This window comes from Polyergus mexicanus, unplaced genomic scaffold (genome assembly GCF_030449975.1).
Source record: "Polyergus mexicanus isolate NDT 795.1 unplaced genomic scaffold, iyPolMexi1.0 SCAF_1, whole genome shotgun sequence".
In the NCBI taxonomy this organism is placed as follows: domain Eukaryota; kingdom Metazoa; phylum Arthropoda; class Insecta; order Hymenoptera; family Formicidae; genus Polyergus; species Polyergus mexicanus.
The window spans coordinates 5,416,533-5,436,161 of NW_027223321.1; the positions used below are offsets into that span (position 1 = coordinate 5,416,533).

At 34.3% G+C, this 19,629-nt stretch overlaps 1 protein-coding gene across 5 annotated transcripts in view; it reads right to left on the reverse strand.

Annotated features, from left to right (window-relative positions):
- Positions 1-1,751: 1,751 nt before the first annotated feature.
- The window catches only part of 14-3-3zeta (tyrosine 3-monooxygenase/tryptophan 5-monooxygenase activation protein zeta), a 49,397-nt gene continuing 31,519 nt past the window's right edge, over positions 1,752-19,629 (reverse strand). For 4 of the 5 annotated variants that reach the window (XM_070295786.1, XM_070295799.1, XM_070295770.1 and 1 more), the window contains 4 exons: positions 14,784-15,091; positions 8,315-8,438; positions 7,421-7,584; positions 1,752-5,549 (listed from right to left, as the gene is read on the reverse strand). In XM_070295786.1, coding sequence (XP_070151887.1) covers positions 5,394-5,549; positions 7,421-7,584; positions 8,315-8,438; positions 14,784-15,083 — 744 coding nt within the window. In that variant the 5' untranslated portion in view covers positions 15,084-15,091 and the 3' untranslated portion in view covers positions 1,752-5,393. Of the gene's footprint in view, positions 5,550-6,488; positions 6,653-7,420; positions 7,585-8,314; positions 8,439-14,783; positions 15,092-19,629 lie in introns of all 5 variants that reach the window. The other variant, XM_070295777.1, reaches the window with a different exon arrangement.

Consider the following 19,629-nt stretch of genomic DNA (forward strand, 5'->3'; position numbering starts at 1 on the left):
TACTTCGCGTCGCGTATTTACCGTGTGTCTCTCGTAGTGTATGCATATATATATATATATATATATATATATATATATATATATATGTATGTATGTATGTATACATAATGCATAAGTCGTGTATACAAATATATGTGTAGATATACCATCGACAAGAAAAATGGGCGGTAGAAGAGTGAGGGGGGTAAGGATAGGAGGGGAAGGTACAAAGGAGATTGAAAAGGGATATACATCTAGTACAATGATACCCTTAATAGCGATCGAAATAAATATGCTTTTGCATTTTAAATACATGAAAGAGTATCTGTGGCTCGTGCTTGCACTTTCACTTCTCCCGATATTGCTAAACTTCGATTATGCCAAACAATACGATATCCTTATATTCGAATATTCAATATCCAATATCCGAATATTTTCTCGTCAGACTTTATTTCCTCACTTTCTTTTTCTTTCTCTTTATGTCGATGCGACTGCAACTTTTGTCATCTCCTGAGCTGTCGTGAAAGATTAAGCTAATCGTTAATAGTTATAAAAAATTGGAGACTTTATTTGATATCATATAATCGATACCAAACGGAGAAAGAAGAGAGAAAAAGAAAAGAGAGAGAGAATGACAGAATGATATTTTGTAAAAGAAATCGAAACAAATATGTAAATTTCTATAATGTAAAATTAAACCAAAATTATCTGGGACATTTAAGCATAATGCATTCTTTTTGAAAATATTCCTATAAAATTCTAAAGTATTGAGACATTTATACATATATGATGTTCAGTATATATGCATATATAAAAGTTAAGGAGAGTAAGTAGTTATCTTATAAATAATTTTATCAGAATGTTACGTGTTCCAAGTGTACTCGGAAGATCATTTGATTTTTCGCGAATTCCATTATCTTCATGAAAAGCATAAAACGCTGACTTGTCTCAAAGTGTCGCGAATCGTAGATCCCGAACTCGAAGAGGTAGTAGTCATTCCAATCCAATGAGATATCTTGTTGATAAGACACATTGCAGGAATCCGCTACGATTCGCGATAAAGTCCGCGCATTATGCAAATATGTAATCTCGTCTTCTATCCTAGGACTTCTGTCTGCTGTGAATCGTAAAAACATATCGTCACCGTGCGCAAACACCTCCGAGAAACAATGGCATTATCGTCGCAAAGCAAAATACAACCGTGTGGGTTATGGTTTTTTTCTCAGACATTTTATCAGAATTTATTATTATTTCGTGTAAACGTTTATAATAATTATAATTTACAATTACGATGGGCTGATGATAAATACAAATAGAACAACGTAATTTGAGACCGAGGGAGGGAAGAGAGAAATGGTAGAGTGGAAGGAAAACGGGAGAGAAGAATGGATGACTGGAGGAAAACAGTCGCACATGCGTGGATAAATGGATGAATAGATGGATGCGGTTTTACGTGCAAAGGTTCAGGATTACGGGCGAAAGTCGCATGAATTCGCGTGACCAAACATATCGTACTGGGTTAAAGAGACACGTCGCCGTTGCTTCCCTCGCGATTATCACATACGCGTTCGCACAGCAAATTACTCTTAAAATGCGTGATTAGACGATTGAAAAAAAAGGAGGAGGAAAATATCTTACCCGGATGGTAAAGATTGCGGGAAGAGGATCGAAGAATTTATGCTCATAATGATAATGTCGGCGACAATAAAGACGATGATGATAATGATGAATATGTGATAATGATAATGTAGATGATGATGATGATGATGATGATGATGATGACGTCCCTTCTGACCGAGTATAAAGTCACTGCTAGAATTATTAAAAAAACATAACGTTTATTTTAGAAAATTTATAATATCCAGAAAATGAAAAGAACACAAAATGTTAACGTTTGGCTTGTTGAATTGGAGGTGAGCGATTGGGGTATAGATGGATGTTAGATTGGGAAAAACAAAGAATTAGATCAAAGAGAAAAGAGCGAAAGGAGGAATGAAAAGAGAAAGATGTTATATTCAAGGAAGGTCCGCGAGATCGATCGACGTTATTCTTTGATGCATCGTGACGGTTTTCGCATCCTGCCACTTTTAATCACACATACAACACACACGCCCGGTCCTGCCTAAATTAGCCCTCGTTAAACTTTCACCTTAAAACATTCTGGAAAAAGATAGAAGTAAGATCAAGGGAAGGGGAATGGTGCTATTCGTCTGCACTTTTATCGTTCGATTTTTCTCTTTTACAACGCCAAGTATGGGGACAGGATAAAGTACGAGATACATACAGACAATGTACAAAAAAATTAATATAAGTGATGTCAGAATCGCGTAAATTTAACTTCAAATCGATCGTAATGGAATTTAACAAACGGGATCATTCCGTTCCGCATTGTATTTAATTTTTTTGTCGCCTGTATCTTAATCTTTACTTCATCCCTTGCCTCGATCCTAAAAGACTCTCATCTACGAAGAACGCAAGTCGCAAAATATGTTAGAATAGAACAAACTCGACTTTCACCCTGATTGAAACGGCAATGATAAATTACAATACTTCAATTACACATGTTACATTCTCGCACTCGTTTGAGGAAAAGAGGCGAGGATAGGAGAGGTCCGTCGTTTGGATGTTGTTACTATTCATGATCTGTCGCGTTTTCCATTTCCTTTCTGTGTTTCTATTTCTTTCTTCGCAACACATCAAATGACGTTCCCGGCGATTTTTAGACAGTCTTGTTGCGGCAGAGACACCGATTATACATCGAGAAATATCAACACGACAATAGGAAAACATTTACCCATTCATGTGTAATTAGCGACTAACTTGTTGAAACTGTCTCTCATAGCGATATTACATAAGCGTGATGTACGTGTACGTTTGTGTGTGTGTGTATATATGATGTCAGCAACGTATATACATATACTTAATTATACATATATATATATACGAGAAGAGCGAGAATATTTAGCTCCTCGTTTCCTATTTTCTTTTTTTTCTCTCTTTCTTCGCGTCGGATGACGAACGCGATATGAAGAGCGTGTTTGAATAGTCTTTGACCTCCCGTTAGAGTCTCTTGCAGTCTTCTCTTATAACGTGAAGAATATATCTTTTGGATCAGTTTAATAACGATAAGAATACATCACGCTTCAGATACGATCTGCGTGATATACGTGGTACACGTCGAATGAAGCCTTGCATCTCACTCCATATATATCATTATCACCATACATATCACTAACATGTAAAGGCAATTAATTTCAATACGTTCGATCATTTTATTCTATACATTGTTTCGCGCCCGGTCTATCATAGCCAGTCAATAATTCGCATATGCAAATATATATATATATATATATATAAGCAACTTCTTTCGATGTGTACATCTTGATGGAGAACCTAGGTGCCGCGAGCTTTTTCGGATCTCGATACTCTACGCGATGGTATTCTTTCGCGAACCCTTGGAAATGAACATCGCACAGAACAAAAATAAATATGCGATTATTTATATTTGTGTGTACGTGTGTATAATTTGTTCTCTCTCCATTCTTCTCAATCACGATACGAGTTTACTCAAGTGATAAATATATCCTGTAGTGTGTATATATTATATAATCTCTCTCGTGTGTAATATAATAGAGAGAGAAAGAGACGAGAGGCAATATGTGGAATAGAAAGTGCAAAAGGAAATCGAAAGATTCAGACGCCAGGATCAGGATATATACGATCTAACGTGTATAATCTCCATGCTCGACGATGACAATAGCAAACTGAACGGCTCATTCTCCTTCTTCCGCATCTCATTCCACGATCACACGAAATTTTAGGAAGCGTGTGTGAATGACCGCGACGGCAAGCAGAACGACGACGAAACGTGCTCTCCTTCTCTTTTTGCGCGATCGTAATAATGAGAATAATTATTTGTACGCTATTGACGACCCTGATTGGTTCATCTCTGCGTCTAAATTATAGATAAAATTAAATGTGATAAGGAAAATCCAAGAATATATTTTAAGACTGTCGGGCTTCAGTAAATTCGTGGAGGTAACCGCCAAGTTATTTTCATCAATTCTGACGAAAGGAAAAGAAAGGAATCTATGCGAGAGAAAAGATATATACCAAAAATTGCATGCAAATTGTATGGAAAATTGTGATGGTCATGTTGCGGAGAGGAGCAGAGAAAAAGAATAAAAAAGATAAAAACAGCGAGAGCGTGAAAATCAAATCACCACTGATGTCGTTTTGGAACTTAATAACTTAATGTATTTGTTTTTTTAAATCTCCTTTCTCCTCCTCCGTTCTTCCCTTCGTATAATAATATTCGTACTTGCTAGACAGTGAAATTTAATTTAAATGACAACTGGGTATAATGTAGTAGATTCATGCGTGCTTTTCATTTTCTCGTTCTCTTCGCTTCTTCTCGTACCTCCGCGTTACTTCTTTTTGCCTGTATTTTTTGTTTTCGTATTCTTTCTAACGTTACACTCTTCTTTTTTTTTTAAATGATAAGTAGCGAACAGATTCTGGGAATAATGGTAGCATGTTGTCATCCTCTACATTCCATGTCTCGTTTTAACGTCGTGATTCATCTTTTAGTACTATATCACTTTTTCGCTACTCATGAAGCTGAATAATCTAGCGCATACTTTTCTTTTGTAATGTGCGTTACCGATGATCACCCGAGGGATGCGCGCATCGACGAGACAGGGTATGCAGGAAAGGGAAAGATGTGTGTCTCCTGTTCTTTCCTCTGTTCATCCACAACTTCTGTTCCTCATACAAATAGGTCAAACAAGGATTTCGTTTTGTCTGAGAAACTTCGTACCAGAGAAAAATTAAATGATCCACAAAGCTCAACCGTTTCTCCTCGCCGATGATTGCCTCTCTTCGCGCGCGCCTTTTTACTCGATACATATTTCACAATCGACAATTTTTATCCACTCCGAATATCGACAAAGTTCCAAATCCGCGTCTAGGTTCAATCTTTAGAAGTATCTTTTCCTTAGGAACATCCGCGAAAAGAATACAATCGAGCTTAAATAGATGATTCGAATGTTCTCTATATTTGAGTTTTTCGAACCGGGCGTAACAATTGTGGCGGTGGCATCGGCAGCAGTGTGCGATCGTAGGACAAAGAGAGAGAGAGAGAGAGAGAAAGAGAGAGAGAGAGAAGGGGGGGGGGAGTGAAAAAGGACCAATTTGTTTTTTGAAGAGAGATTTAAGGAAGAGAGAGGCCAGCGGTTAGAAGGAAGGAAGGAAAAGAAGGAAACGAGGTACGCGCGAGGGACGAGAGGACATGGTGGACATGAGTGGATGGATCCGGGTAGATGGACATATGGGTGAGCACTTCAGGGGGACGGGGGGACGATAGAGAATAGGATGTTCTTATTAGGTTTAGAAAGGACTTAAGCTTAGGAAGGTTAGTTGTCGCCGCCCTCCTGTGGCTCGTCCCCGTCGCCCTGCGTATCACTGGTCCACAGAGTGAGGTTGTCACGCAGCAATTGCATGATCAGCGTTGAATCCTTATAGCTGTCCTCGTTAAGTGTGTCCAGCTCCGCGATCGCGTCGTCGAACGCCTGCAAAAATAAACATGTGTCAGATATTCGTTTCAATTTCTTTGCTTATCAATTTTTTTTATATTATTCTCAATTTTACTTTTTAATATTAATTATTCCATTTTTAAATCTAATAATTTATAATCAAAAATTATATCATTTAGAAAGATATTTAAACAAAGATATGATAATAACTATCTTAATTATATATATTATTGATAATTAATAATAATTTAAGATAAACTTTCAAATAATCTATCAATATTACCAATTATAAAAATTTTTCTCAAATGTACGAATATTTCAAATTTATTCACGTAAAATTGTTATACAGCAAATGTTAAAAAAACACATAAATAGAGAGTGATATGTATAGGATGGTTAGTGTGGCACCAGTGGAGACATCAGTTTATATTAATTTGTATTAGTAAGAATTTTAAAAAAGCAGATTAAGAGAGAAAATCAAGGAGAGAAATTAGATGGCACACCATTCATATAAAAATTAATCAACACTGCTAGAATTAAATCAAACGGGCCATTAAAGGATAAATGGGATAAATTCACTGTCACACGCGGAGAATTAATACACGAGAAAAGTATCGACTTTAATTAATAAGGCTGCTGATCTCTTCGATTTAATGTTTACTTTATTTATTTCTAAAATTATAAATATATACTTATAAATATAAATATTTATTTTTCTAATATTTAATAAAAAAATACAATTTATCGTTTTATCTTTTTGTTGTTGCTTAAACCACGAAGAAAAATGGTTTTTAGCAGAAATGTTTTTATCAGAATGCATAATGCCCTAATTCTCCCCCCATATTCTTTATCAGCAGTCTTATCGCGTACGCGGTTCGACGATGAGCGCGTTAATGTACATAAGAGCGAATTTATTAGAAAAAACTTTTCGCGTTGAAGCGCCAAACGCAAATTTTTCACAATCCTCCCTCTAACCTGCTTAGCCAGGTGACAGGCTCTAGCCGGGGAATTAATAATTTCGTAATAAAAAACGGAGAAGTTGAGGGCAAGGCCGAGCCTGATCGGGTGTGTAGGCTGCATTTTCGCCTTCGCAATGTCAAACGCCTCCTGGTACGCCTTCTGCGAATCCTCGACTACCGCTGCAAAATGCAAATCAGCCTCTATTCAGATTACACTTTCCACGACCTCATTTCTACGCCGTGACCATCAGTAGCAATAAATCATTGTCATCGGGAAAGGGTGCGAGAGGGGGAGGGCGCAGAAAGAAAAAACGTACGAAAACTGAATAAAAGGAGAGAAAAACGCGAGCGAGTTTCAACGATTCTTCTCGCGTTTGTCCTACAAAGACCGCGTGCCGTTTTTCTCGGAGCATCATCGACCTTGAACAGACCGTGTCCATAAATTGTCGCTGATCTTCCACGATGTGCCACATGTGTGTTGAGTCATTGTGCGCGTTAATCAATAGTTAATATAAATATTAAAAATTAAATAAAAGTATTTATTTCTCATGATTATTGATTTGCATATTCTACCGGATGCAAATTGTTCAGTTGCTGTGCATAAAAGTTACTCATACACTTTAGCGATGTGTATCATATCATAGATTTTATCTCTAATCAAATTTTTTGCAAAAAGATTTCAATTTTAACGCCACTGTCCATGTGCAATGATTTCAACATATTTCAAGACTTTGCCAAACTAGCGAATTAGAAAAAAATATCGATCTTTGTAGAACAGAGATGGATAGATAAGTAGGTAGGTAGGTAGAAAGGTATGGAAATCAGCAAATTTGCTCGCGTAACCAAGTCTCTGTCACCACTGTGCACCATCACCACCATCACCATCAAGCTTCTCTTCTCCTATAGAATTGCTAGAAAAAAGTAACGATTAGTCCACTGGACGTATACCTGTTTGGCCAGCTGACAGGCCTTGTCTGGTGAGTTGAGGATCTCGTAATAGAAGACAGAGAAGTTGAGGGCGAGACCTAGCCTGATCGGATGGGTAGGTTGCATCTTTGACTTGCTGATTTCGAACGCGTCTTGATATGCCTTCTGGCTGTCGTCTACCACGGCTGGATATTACGTGGATTATCAGCGTGTCTATTTATGTCTTATTTGCGTGAACTAGCACACTTCGAGTGGTGCTTCATATATCAATCAGTTTAAGAGCTGTTTAGAACTTAAGAGATGCGTAACATTATGGATTTATCGCGTCTCGAGATACAATACGATGAAAGAAATTTTTATATATTATACTAGCTTCCAAGAAATTCCAATTAATTAGAAAATCTTAACTGTCTTTTTTATTTTAATAAAAATTATTGACCGATTTCTTGAATCATTTTTTGATTTACTCTGCTTATGTTCTACGCAGCTCAAATTACTCTTGCGTGCAATCTAGATATTTTCTCAAAGTGGCATAAATGAATATTGTAATATCTTCTCTCCAAATAATATATAAATACTATAATATTTAATAGCACACAGTAAAACTATGCAAAATTACAAACTTTTTTTTTTTTTTAAACGTGATCCGTAAATTATTAGTATAGTAACACTCAAGGGCTCTTTTATTAATCTCGAGAAATATATTATAATATACATAAATGATAATATAAATATAAATATTATTTGAATCGAACTCATACTACACATTGCGTAATATAATTTTAAACTGTTGTCTGTCAGTCATGCTGACATTCGCAGTCGATATCGATTGCAAAATGATCACGTATTTCGAGAGCTCGCTTCGATTCGTTTCATGAGAAAGATTTCATGTATAATAAAAAGATCGATACGTACTATTTCTGGTCTCACCGGTGGCGACTTCTGCGAGATACCTGTAGTAGTCACCCTTCATCTTGAGGTAGAATACTTTGCTCTCGGCATTGCTGGCCTTGGGGATCAGGTACTTATCCAAGAGTCCCTGCAAATATACAAATATAAACGAATAAATAAATGTTGACGTAATAATTGTTAGAAAAATATTATTCCTCGAGATACATAAATCGAATTTTGTTGAATTTCAAGCTAATTTCTGGACTCTTTATATTTGACTAATTAATAAAATACAAATTCAAAATGTAAATGATATAGGGGGGGGGGGGGGGGGGCGGTAAATAATGTGATGAAGAGAAAGATTTATCGCGGAAACTTCGTTGATCCAGCTTGCTTCATTAATCAATCAATTCTCTTATTCGAACGAATCACCCTACGATTAGATTGTATTTCGTAATTGAGAGAATTGATTTATTCCTGCGACGTGGCGTAATTCACGATTCACAGTTTTATATAGAGAGTAATCAGCTTTAATTAAAGCTTTACAGAATTAATTGAGATGAAAGAATATATATAAAATTAATTATTTAAAAAAAAAAAAACATACAAGATGTACAATATATATAAAATATTTTTAAAAATAAATTATATAATTAATAATATTATTTAGATATGATTATAGGTAAATCCGTCATTAATTGCTGCCGAATAATAAAGTATCTTTAATAAGGTACAAGTTAATGCGTAGAGAATTGACGCGCAACGCTGTGCCGGTCAATGACGAGCCGCATTTGACGCTACGCACATCCTGACCGCTTCTAATGACGTAAGAACAGCGTTGACCGACTAACTTTACATGCGCGAAACTCGCGTGCAAATAGCGCGAAGATATTTATTGCGTCTTAACATAATGCATCGACCATTGCCAACGATGATGAAAGGTGATAAATCAAAATATACGCCAGAACTCAATGTCTAGTGTCATGTTGACAAAATAAAAAGATACAATCCATAATTTTTTTTTATAAAAATTGCATTCTTTTAGAGATAATTAAAAAAAAGAAAAGAAAAAATTATTTTTACACAATAATTGTATATTTTACAAAATAAATACCACGCGCACTTTAAACGTTAAAACCTCAATTTAATTGTTTTAATATTGGACCTTATCTATTGTCACAGGGTATGAATCTCGAAAAATACTACGCAAAATTGTTGCATTTTGATGCAGAGGAACGTGACACGACCGCGTCGTAAATTACGTCGCGCGTAATCGTACGATTGCGAAGCGTCGCGATAAAAAGAGGAAACGAAGAAGAAGAAGAAGAAAAAAAAATGGTAACGGCGTTTGTGTACGTCATCGAGTTGTAATGGTTCTCGCAGGGCATCGAGTTTGCGGACGAGAAAAGACCGGTTTTATATAACTTACGATCTTGGCCAGTTATATTAATTTTTAATCTCTCACGACGACTTTATTCTCCCTTTAGGGAGGAATAAAATCGCGGCTACAAATTATCGAAATGCGTTTCGCTCCATAAACCCGACGAAGAATTACGTTATCTGTAATTGAAACTTTGTGACAAATACAATAATATTAATCGATAATAAAATTTCGATTCAAATATTATTATAAAATAAATGAATCTTTCTCTTAATTTTTTTTTATGCAGTTTCAAAATTTCACACAAGCTGCATCCGATTCTTTTGTCCCTTTACACACTACAGCTCTCTTCCTGTTTTTATTTTTAAAACTATCGTTTGGCAAAGTCACGATGAACTGACAAAACGAGGTATAGAATCTATTAAATAATTAAAATTAATATCTTTCGATAATAATCAGCAATAGTTGCGATAATGTGGAAACATTGTTTATTCTATTTAGAATATTCGTATTATTTAGTTAATAAATAAACAAATGTATAAAAACTTTTGATATTTAGAGATATCTCCAGATTTACGTCAACTCGGATAAAAAAATAAAAAAATGCCATTTACGTTATCAAACGTCGAAAGAACAAAAAGACGGTGAATATTTTTCTCTCTCGATAAAATATGATACGATCTCAAACGAATTTAATTTTCCCTTAAAGAAAGGACCGATTCCATTACGACCTGGAACGTGCCCATTTCCGGCAGTTCGAGGTACGTCCGTCTGTGCAGGCGTGTCCCGCTTCCTCTTCCGTTTCCGCTTATTTCCGGATACTGGAAAATATGGCTCACGTAATAATGATAACGGAGATTAGACAAAATCCCGAGGATCGTAAGAAACAGAGTTTAATGAGTCTTTTAGTTTCAGAATGATATAAAGCTAAAGGTCGTGCTTTAATATGTCCTGTCGTGGGTGTGATGCAATAAGCATCTCGCAGAACAGATTAAAACTTGAAAGATGAGATTAAAAAGATAAAACAATAATGTAGATAAAAAAAATAAAATAAAATAAAAAATAAAAACAATGTATAAAGTATTAATAAGAAGAAATAAAATGAAATTATTTATAATTAAAAATTTTCGAATAATTTTCTATAATCAAAAGAACTGAAATATTTTTGAAGAAACGAATAGACGCGATTCCTCGTATTAAATGTCACTATAAATAATACGATTGAACAATAAAAAAAGAAATTAAAAAAAAAATTATTATTTTAATGTCAGTATCGACATTACAGAATAATACGGAAATTATTTTCAGGAAGAAAAAAAAAATAACATAGCTGGGCGCTCTTAGAAGAAAATTGTGAATAGAAGCTGTAATTGATCCGTCTGAAATCCAATCCGAAGGATGATCCATCATCTTCCAGAGTAAGGAAGCTCGCACGAGAGAGGTAGCGGATGATTGTCAAGTACGTAAGATGACTCCCAGGCGCGGAAGAGAACCGGGTATATCGCTTGCAAACGGGTTTCGATGCTCGAGGCAAGACACCCGGTACACAATTCACCTTATCCTGCCACGTGTTGACATTTTATTACATAGAATGCGCGTCTGCTATCGGGTATCGATTTCTCCCGAATTCTTTTACTATGAAAATTTTTATTCAAAGTTCAACGAAAAATTAAGATACACATAATCTTGTTGCAGCTTGATTTAGCAGAATTTAGATGAAAAGAATTTTTCAATTAGTTATTATTAATGTTGAAAATCAAAGTTATATTATACAAAAAATTAAAAAAAAAAAATCGAATTTAAAATTAAAATTTTTTAATTGATTTTAGCATATACAAAATATTATGACAGTTATTACCCACACAAAAGATAACTCGAGAGAGAGAGAGAGAGAGAGAGAGAAACACATTTCTCATAATTACTTTCTACAAGTCACAACTTTGAATAAAGAACTAAACAATTCGCACAAATATTTCTGACGGAGCAGCCATGTTAATGTGACTTGGCAAGTACATAAAGAGAATATTTTCGTAACTGCGTTTCCTCGTTTCATTATCGTGTCGACGATGTAGTAACGAATCGCTAACAAATACTCGGCGCACAATTAGACGCGTCCCGTCTAAAGTTAATATTTCTAATTTTTTCAAAAAATGAAGAAATATTTCGTTGGAAAGCGAATCCTCGTTATCGGTGATAGTTTTCTTTCATAAAGCTGTCTTCTTTTATTTTTTTTTCTGTTTTATCTATGTGCACGTGCCAAAAATATTACAGTTGCTTTCTTTTCTAATTTTTGTTCCATAATAAAATATTCGTGAAAATAATGAGAGAGAGAGAGAGAGAGAGAGAGAGAGAAGGATTCATATAATATTAATATAATTGAATAAATATTCAGATGTTCGTGGGAATTTTAGGCACGTAGAAGAATGTGTTCCAGAACGATGATTAATTTATGTGAGAATGAAATCATCAGTCTATGATTATAGAAAATTAATTGTTTACCGTCTGTCGCAACCCTAGGTGTGTATCTCCACCCCTTGGATACGCGAATGCCGGGCATATAATTTTCCTCGATACCCTAGAGAGTCCCTTCTCTTATTTTTACCGATTTGATCGACATAAAAAATTCTGAAATATTACAATTGAATTCAAAATTGTTGAAAATAAAAATTTAAAAAAAAAATGAAATTAATCGAATAATTGATTAATATATCGCGTAAAGTTTTTAGAAAATTAAATTTTCTAGTAATTTTTAATTGTACACACATGACACAACGTTTCGATATAAAAAAGTAATGTGTCAATAATGTAATAATGATAAATATTTAGATGTCGATATCAATAAATATCTTAGCGATACGTCACACGTGTATGGAAAGAATGTTTAGTCTGATATACTTGTTTTAGATAAGAATGATAATTAGCTACGAGAATAACAAGCTAATAAAATGACATATGACACTTTCATCAAGAATTTAATACATGCGACTTGATCATCTAAAATTTCCAACATCAAGATATATAGATAGAAAATTATTAACGTAAGCATTATCTCGCAAAGCTTTTTACTCGCAATATGCAATATTAATTCTATGGACATTTAAATTTTATTGAAATCAGTCATTTTAATAAGTACGTCCCTATTTAAATTCAATCGTTAAATATTTTTTATGACCAAATCTGTGGCAAGTAACTATGTGAAAGACATAACATTGTTATGTGTTGTATAATTTTCGCGATTTCGCACAAACTTTAGAGATTGATTTATTGCTGTTAATCATAACGCAAGAGTGCGCGATAAAACTAGACATACAGGGTGTCCCATTTTAAAGGACCCACTCAAATATCTCAGAAACACTGCGTTAAATCGAAAAATGTTTCAAACAAAAGTTGTGTGGCTTCAAGGGGGCCATAAGATGGTGACAATGATTTGACCTTGGAAAATCATTCGAAGGTCATGTGAAGGTCAACTTTAAAATCTTAAATGGAAACCCCCATTTTTTATTTAGTATTCTTGTAACTGACATCGAGAGCTTTCCAAAACACTATAATAAAGTATTTTTTCTCATTAAGTACTTTTTGAATTATTTTATATTTTATAATCTGATATATTTTGATATAAAAAATAAAATATTTCGTAAAATATTCAGTTTTCGATAATTTTACCGTAATACTTCCATGTACAGAATAATAAGACAAATTAATTAGTGCCAAAAAAAAAAACAAATAATTGTTTAAAAAAATACATTTTTTTTTTTATACTAATTGATTTGTCTCATTATTCTGTAGGATAGACAGGAAAACAACTAGATAGAACACACATTAAAATAGATATATAAATTATTCATATAAAATTGCATGAAAAGGCTAAAATTATTAAATAATTTTCAATTTTTTTCATTTTGCATATATATATATTAATCCAAATTTTTTTCTGTCGTTTTGTTTTATATATAATCAAAGTACATTATATAAAACATATTCGCAGAAGACATAAAAATTAATATCTGAAAGAAGAATGTGGAGAATTTAGAAATGTAACGAATTTCGTCGTTAACGGACCGTTTTATCAAATCATGTTAAGTTATGCGGTAGTTTACAAAGGAAAAGGTTCGCCCAAATAATACTGTCGTACGTAGCTCGCTTTGTCGAGACCCACAGAGCCCCTCCAATTAACCTTATTACGGCTTAATTGCGTGTGTGATGGCTCGCGTCAATATATCGCCCAAAAATAACTCTTGACAATTTTTTATCATTTCATTTAGCGAGAAAACAGCGGAAATCAGCATTGTGCGACGCAATTGATGCGATCTTAAAGTACGCAGGAGAAAAGAAAAGCCTAAAATTGTCGAACTAATTCATTTTTTAATAATAATTAAATTTTCACTTCCTTATCTCTCTTTACGCACCGTAAAAATAAAATTCTTGCGTTATCGGGGAATTATATCACAGGACGAGGCAAGGGGCATTAAAAAAAGCTCGTCATCTAGGTCGCGCCAAGAAATTTCTTCAAACGCGTTTATTCCTCGACAAATACACAAGTCGCATTTATTTCCTTTCCCCCCCTCCCCCTACTTTCCGAATGAGCGCGAGGCTTTTTCTCCTATATTTCAATGCCGCGCCTCCTCGTCTTTTATCTTTCAACGTCGTCGGCTTTTCTTGTCCAGAGCGACTACGATCAATAGCGGGCAAGGCGAACACAATGAGCCTGACCGCCGAGCAAACACATGCGCGAATTACGTATAGAAGCTGTTTATGCAATGAAAAAAGAAAAACGAGAACACCGATCGGAGTAAAGACAAAAATAAAAACTGTTTCTAGCCATCGCTTTTTTTTTCTTTTTTTTTTTAAATACATTGACACATATATTCGTCGGTATTTTACGAGTAAAAAAGATTGTCACTAAAATATAACTAACGTAATAATTAATAAAATTCTTCGGCAACACGAAACATAAATATTACAGTCAACGCAACTGGCAATATTCTCGAATAACTTTCCTTACTTCATTTTTAGACGAACAGCGAATTTCTATTGGCCAACGGAAAAGGGTGACCGATACCCGCAAGATATACTTGGGACAGGTAAAAAAGAAAAAAAAAAGGTATCACTCACCAATACGTCGTAGCAGATCTCGCGCAATTCCTTTTCAACCTTTTCCCGGTATTCCTTGGCCATCTGCTGTTTGCGCTCGGAGCCCTCGGTCTTCTGCTCGATGGAGGAGATTACCCGCCACGAGCTGCGCCTCGCTCCTACGACATTCTTATATGCCACCGAGAGCAGGTTCCTTTCCTCGTTCGATAGCTCGACTCCCGTCTCGGTGACCGCCTTCATCGCGGACGCCATATCGTCGTACCTTTCCGCCTGCTCGGCAAGCTTCGCGCGCTGCACCAATTCCTCCTTATCCACAGACATTTTGTCGGCTGTAATCAGAGTAAATTATGACATTTGCAGAAATTCTCGTCACGCTTTTCCCGACGAATAAAAAGAGAACGAAACCTGCGTCGATATCGTTAAAGATCACGCAGAAACTGTCAAATAGAGGGCACGTCGAGATACGTGAGGGATGCGATACGTGTCAATACTGATGACTCATGGGATCACAATAGCTGCCGCATTCTTTGGTCACCGTATGCACAAGGGTCAGAGACTAGGGAAGAAGAGAATCTTGTACGCACACAACACGACGGATTCGTTTAAAAGCCGGACACAATTATTACGTTTCCATTGGTCAAAATGCGTCTCGATAAATTATCCTCTCCCTTCCCCCTCTCTCCCGATACGCTTCCTTTCTGGAAAAAGATTAACTTTCCCTTCCTCAGAGTCATATCGTGCAGTAAGGAAAAATAATTTGTTTATTTTCTGGCATGTTTCTTTGTCTCATTTTCTCGATAGAAGATACTTTAAGGGAAACTCAGGATTTCTTTTCTCTCGCAGATTCAAAGTTTTAAAACATGTTCCTAAATTGTTTCGATTAAACAAGTTTACGAAGTTATATTGCTTTGTAGGAAGTAGCGAGAGAGGAAGATAGGAAAGAATAGAGAGGAAGAAAAGCATACGCCTTCGCATTAATATCTCGATACTTGTTTTTCTTCAAAAAGCAGATACTTGTGCTGTATCGACTCGTACCATCGATCTTTTACGTATTATATGTCTTAAATTTGAATATTTTCGAATAACCTCTAATGTAAGAGAATGGTTAACACGTTCTTAGTTTCTATGCAAAGTAGATGACGTGATTTCAGGGAGAGGGGGAAAAAAAGAAGAAAAAGAAGAAAAGAAGAAAAGAAGAAGAAGAAGAAGAAGAAGAAGAAGAAGAAGAAGAAAGAAAGAAAGAAAGAAAAGAAAGAAAGAAAAGAAAGAAAGAAAAGAAAGAAAGAAGAAGAAGAAAAGAAGAAAAGAAGAAAAGAAGAAGAAGAAGAAGAAGAAGAAGAAGAGAGACAAAAGATACTTAAATTTTTTTTACCAAACAAATTTATTTTGCTGACAGTAATCCAATTTATACATCTACAGGAAAATTGAAGAAATCTGAAGACATTACAATATACTATACACTCTTTTTCTTAGCAATTGATAAATTTGTCAAATTAAAATTTATGAAAAAAATATACTTACAATTAAAAGAAAGCATGCAAAATAGTAACAAAGAAACTTTATATAACATATTAATTGCTGCTTCTAAATCTTGATATTGTGTGAATAAAGAGAAAATAGCCAGATTTAACTACCTAAATTTTCAACACGGGTCCGTTTACTTTCTACAAATATTTTATATCGTTATATCACAAAATATCCAGGTAAAAAAGTTTTTCTTGATAATTAATAAAGAAAGTAAATTTCAAACCATCAAGGCGGAGAAATAATCTAGAAAGCATCCGGCTTAAAATTTCTTCTCTCAAGGAAAATTTTATTTAATCAAATTTCTAGTCCCTCTTACACGTTTAACATTAATAATTTCAAAAATAGATAATCGTAATTATCATTGTTTTGCATTCTTAATATTACGAAGGAAAATGAAAGTACTTAATTGTGTGATTATAATTAATAGAAAAAAAATAATCAATCGTAATCAGTCGTAAAAAGAATAGAAATTACATGTATCCCGAGCATACTAATCTAAGTAGTTCCCCCTCGGTCCGATGAGAATTTAATCGCCGGAAAATCGACGACTGATACGTACGTGACACGATAAAGGCTAACACTATCGAAGTAACAATTAGATTATACATTTATTAGCGGTTAGGTTCAATATCAATTAATATCCGGCTAATGAGAATTCTACGATAATTCTAGGATAATGTTTTACAAATTACGATACTAACGGCAATTGAATTATCTGCTTTTACGTGTTTAATAATAAAATCACTTTAATATCGATCATCATAAACAAAATTTTGTCCGAGTTATTAACTTTTTTATTCTGATCCTTTTAAAAGTGAAAGTATTGTAAATAGGCTCTTTTTATTTTCATTTGCTTCGTATCTTTTAAATCAAGACTGCAATTTTTATTTTATTACAATTTCTTTCATTCAGGCTAAGATAAAAAATACATTATTTTCATTCAGATTTCACGTCACATTTTTTTTCATTTACATACGTCACATTTCTTTCTAATTCTGTCACAAATTAAGTCAATATTAAGATTTAGTTTATCTCGCTCCGCTCTCTAATCTATCAGTTTTAATCTACCAGTCATCGAACGTGTTACGTATCGTTAACCACACGTGAATATCCAACTTACAATGACCCTTTAAGTATTACCTCAACAATTTTATTAATTATTAAATAAACAAAATTCGAATCGTTACATACTCTCTTTACTACGCGATTATCTCAAATCATCCCCGAGCAGCCCTCGATCGTTTATGGCAGATTCGAAACGCGATGAACGGCAATTATCTCTTCTTCTCCCTTCGTTCCTTTTTTTTTTTTTTGCTCGACTCGCATCTACCGTTCGGACGCGATAAATCACTCCAACGACTCGGTCAGAGGGTCAATATCTCGCCGATGAATCAGGGACGATCAAGGATGTACAATATGTGATCGTGGAAAAATTGGAATAGAATAGCGTAGAAATATATAAGTTACATCCAGTTTAAAAAAATACTTTCGCAGATCGTCAAGATTCGGGGGAAAATAATTTTAAAAATTCTACGATAAAACTTTAATTTTAGATTAAATTTTTCGAATTCATTAATTTTCTAAAAATTTCTTCCATATAAAATAAGAATCTCGCGTCGTATGCTTTAAAATATTTTAATCTTTAGAGTTCGTCGAATGCAACGTGATGTCGTAACGCGTTCGTTGTACCGACCAGAATGTTACGTCGTGATCGTAGTACGCGAGAGAGGAAACGACGATGATTCATAACGTAGAATTGAAAGAACGAATTACACCTCCGACTGAGAAGCGAGACTAGACGCATTCACGAAGTATATTAAGCGTAAACCGCAGATAACATCAGTCGTTCAGGCAAGAAAAATTGAAAGATATTATTCTCGTAACAACAATCTTGTTATATTAAATTGTGTTACGTAATTTTCTTGTATCGCAATTTGTGTAAATCTTTGTCGAAAAATTTCGTATAAATTCTTATAAGCGTAAAGTAAATATTTCGTGCTTTAAAAATTAGAAAAAAGAAATTTTGCATAAATTTATCGACGACTTTTTTAAGCGCGGATACATTCTTGATAAAGATAAGAATAAATGATTTCCCTTGTGGCAGAAAAATGATTTACCTCGAAAAGTTAAAAGGCCAGTTTCTTCCCGAATTAATCTTCAAGCGGAGGCAAAGCGACATTATACAAAGAACGAGATCGAAACACGCTCGTAACGCATCGAGAGATTTCCTAAGGGAGGTCTTCGCGATGTGCTTATAGAAAGAGTAAAATAAAGAGGCATCGTAGCGCACGAAAGGGAGTTCTTTTGTAAAAATAGTTTGTAAATAAAATACGATTATATGCGTTGCAGAAAGTTTCTGGATGATGCACATTCGATTTTCTGTATAAATAACGCATTCCTTTAAACCCGTTTTCAACGACGGACACTGTATATAATTATTTATATATAAATATATATCTAGAAAATTATTTGAAATATTATAAAACTAATGAAAAAATATTTTGATATTCATATGTTACTTTAAAAAATAAGCAATAATTTAATATTTTTCGTTACACTTGCGAATTTACATTATTGTAGAATATTTATCAAATATTCTTGCAAGTTCAAATTCTACGAGTTGTAATAGTAATATCTATCGTTGAAAAAAAGTGCGGTTGACAAGGAACACCCTATATATACGCGCAGATAATCCATAGAACGAGTGGGTATCATATGGTCTGCGATGACTCATTGCTTTAAAACTGGTCGATACCGTCGAAAAACCCACGAAAGAGAGACAGAGCTCTAAGGGCCCCACTTAACCCCGAGGGATATACAAGGGTGTCCCATTTTAAAGGACCCACTCAAATATCTCAGAAACACTGCGTTAAATCGAAAAATGTTTCAAACAAAAGTTGTGTGGCTTCAAGGAGGCCATAAGACGGTGACAATGATTTGACCTTGGAAAATCATTTGAAGGTCATGTGAAAGTCAACTTTAAAATCTTAAATAGAAACCCCCAATTTTTATTTAGTATTTTTGTAGCTGACATCGAGAGCTTTCCAAAACACTATAATAAAGTATTTTTTTATTAAGTACTTTTTGAGTTATTTTATATTTTAATCTGACATATTTTGATATAAAAAATTAAATATCTCGTAAAATATTCAGTTTTCGATAATTTTACCGTAATACTTCTATGTATAGAATAATAAGACAAATTAATTAGTGCCAAAAAAAAACAACAAATAATTGTTTAAAAAAATACATTGTAAATAATTTTCTTAAAAATAATTTTTTTTTTTATACTGACACAGTTTCTTCTCGCCTCTCTCTCGGAAATATCCTTATAAATATA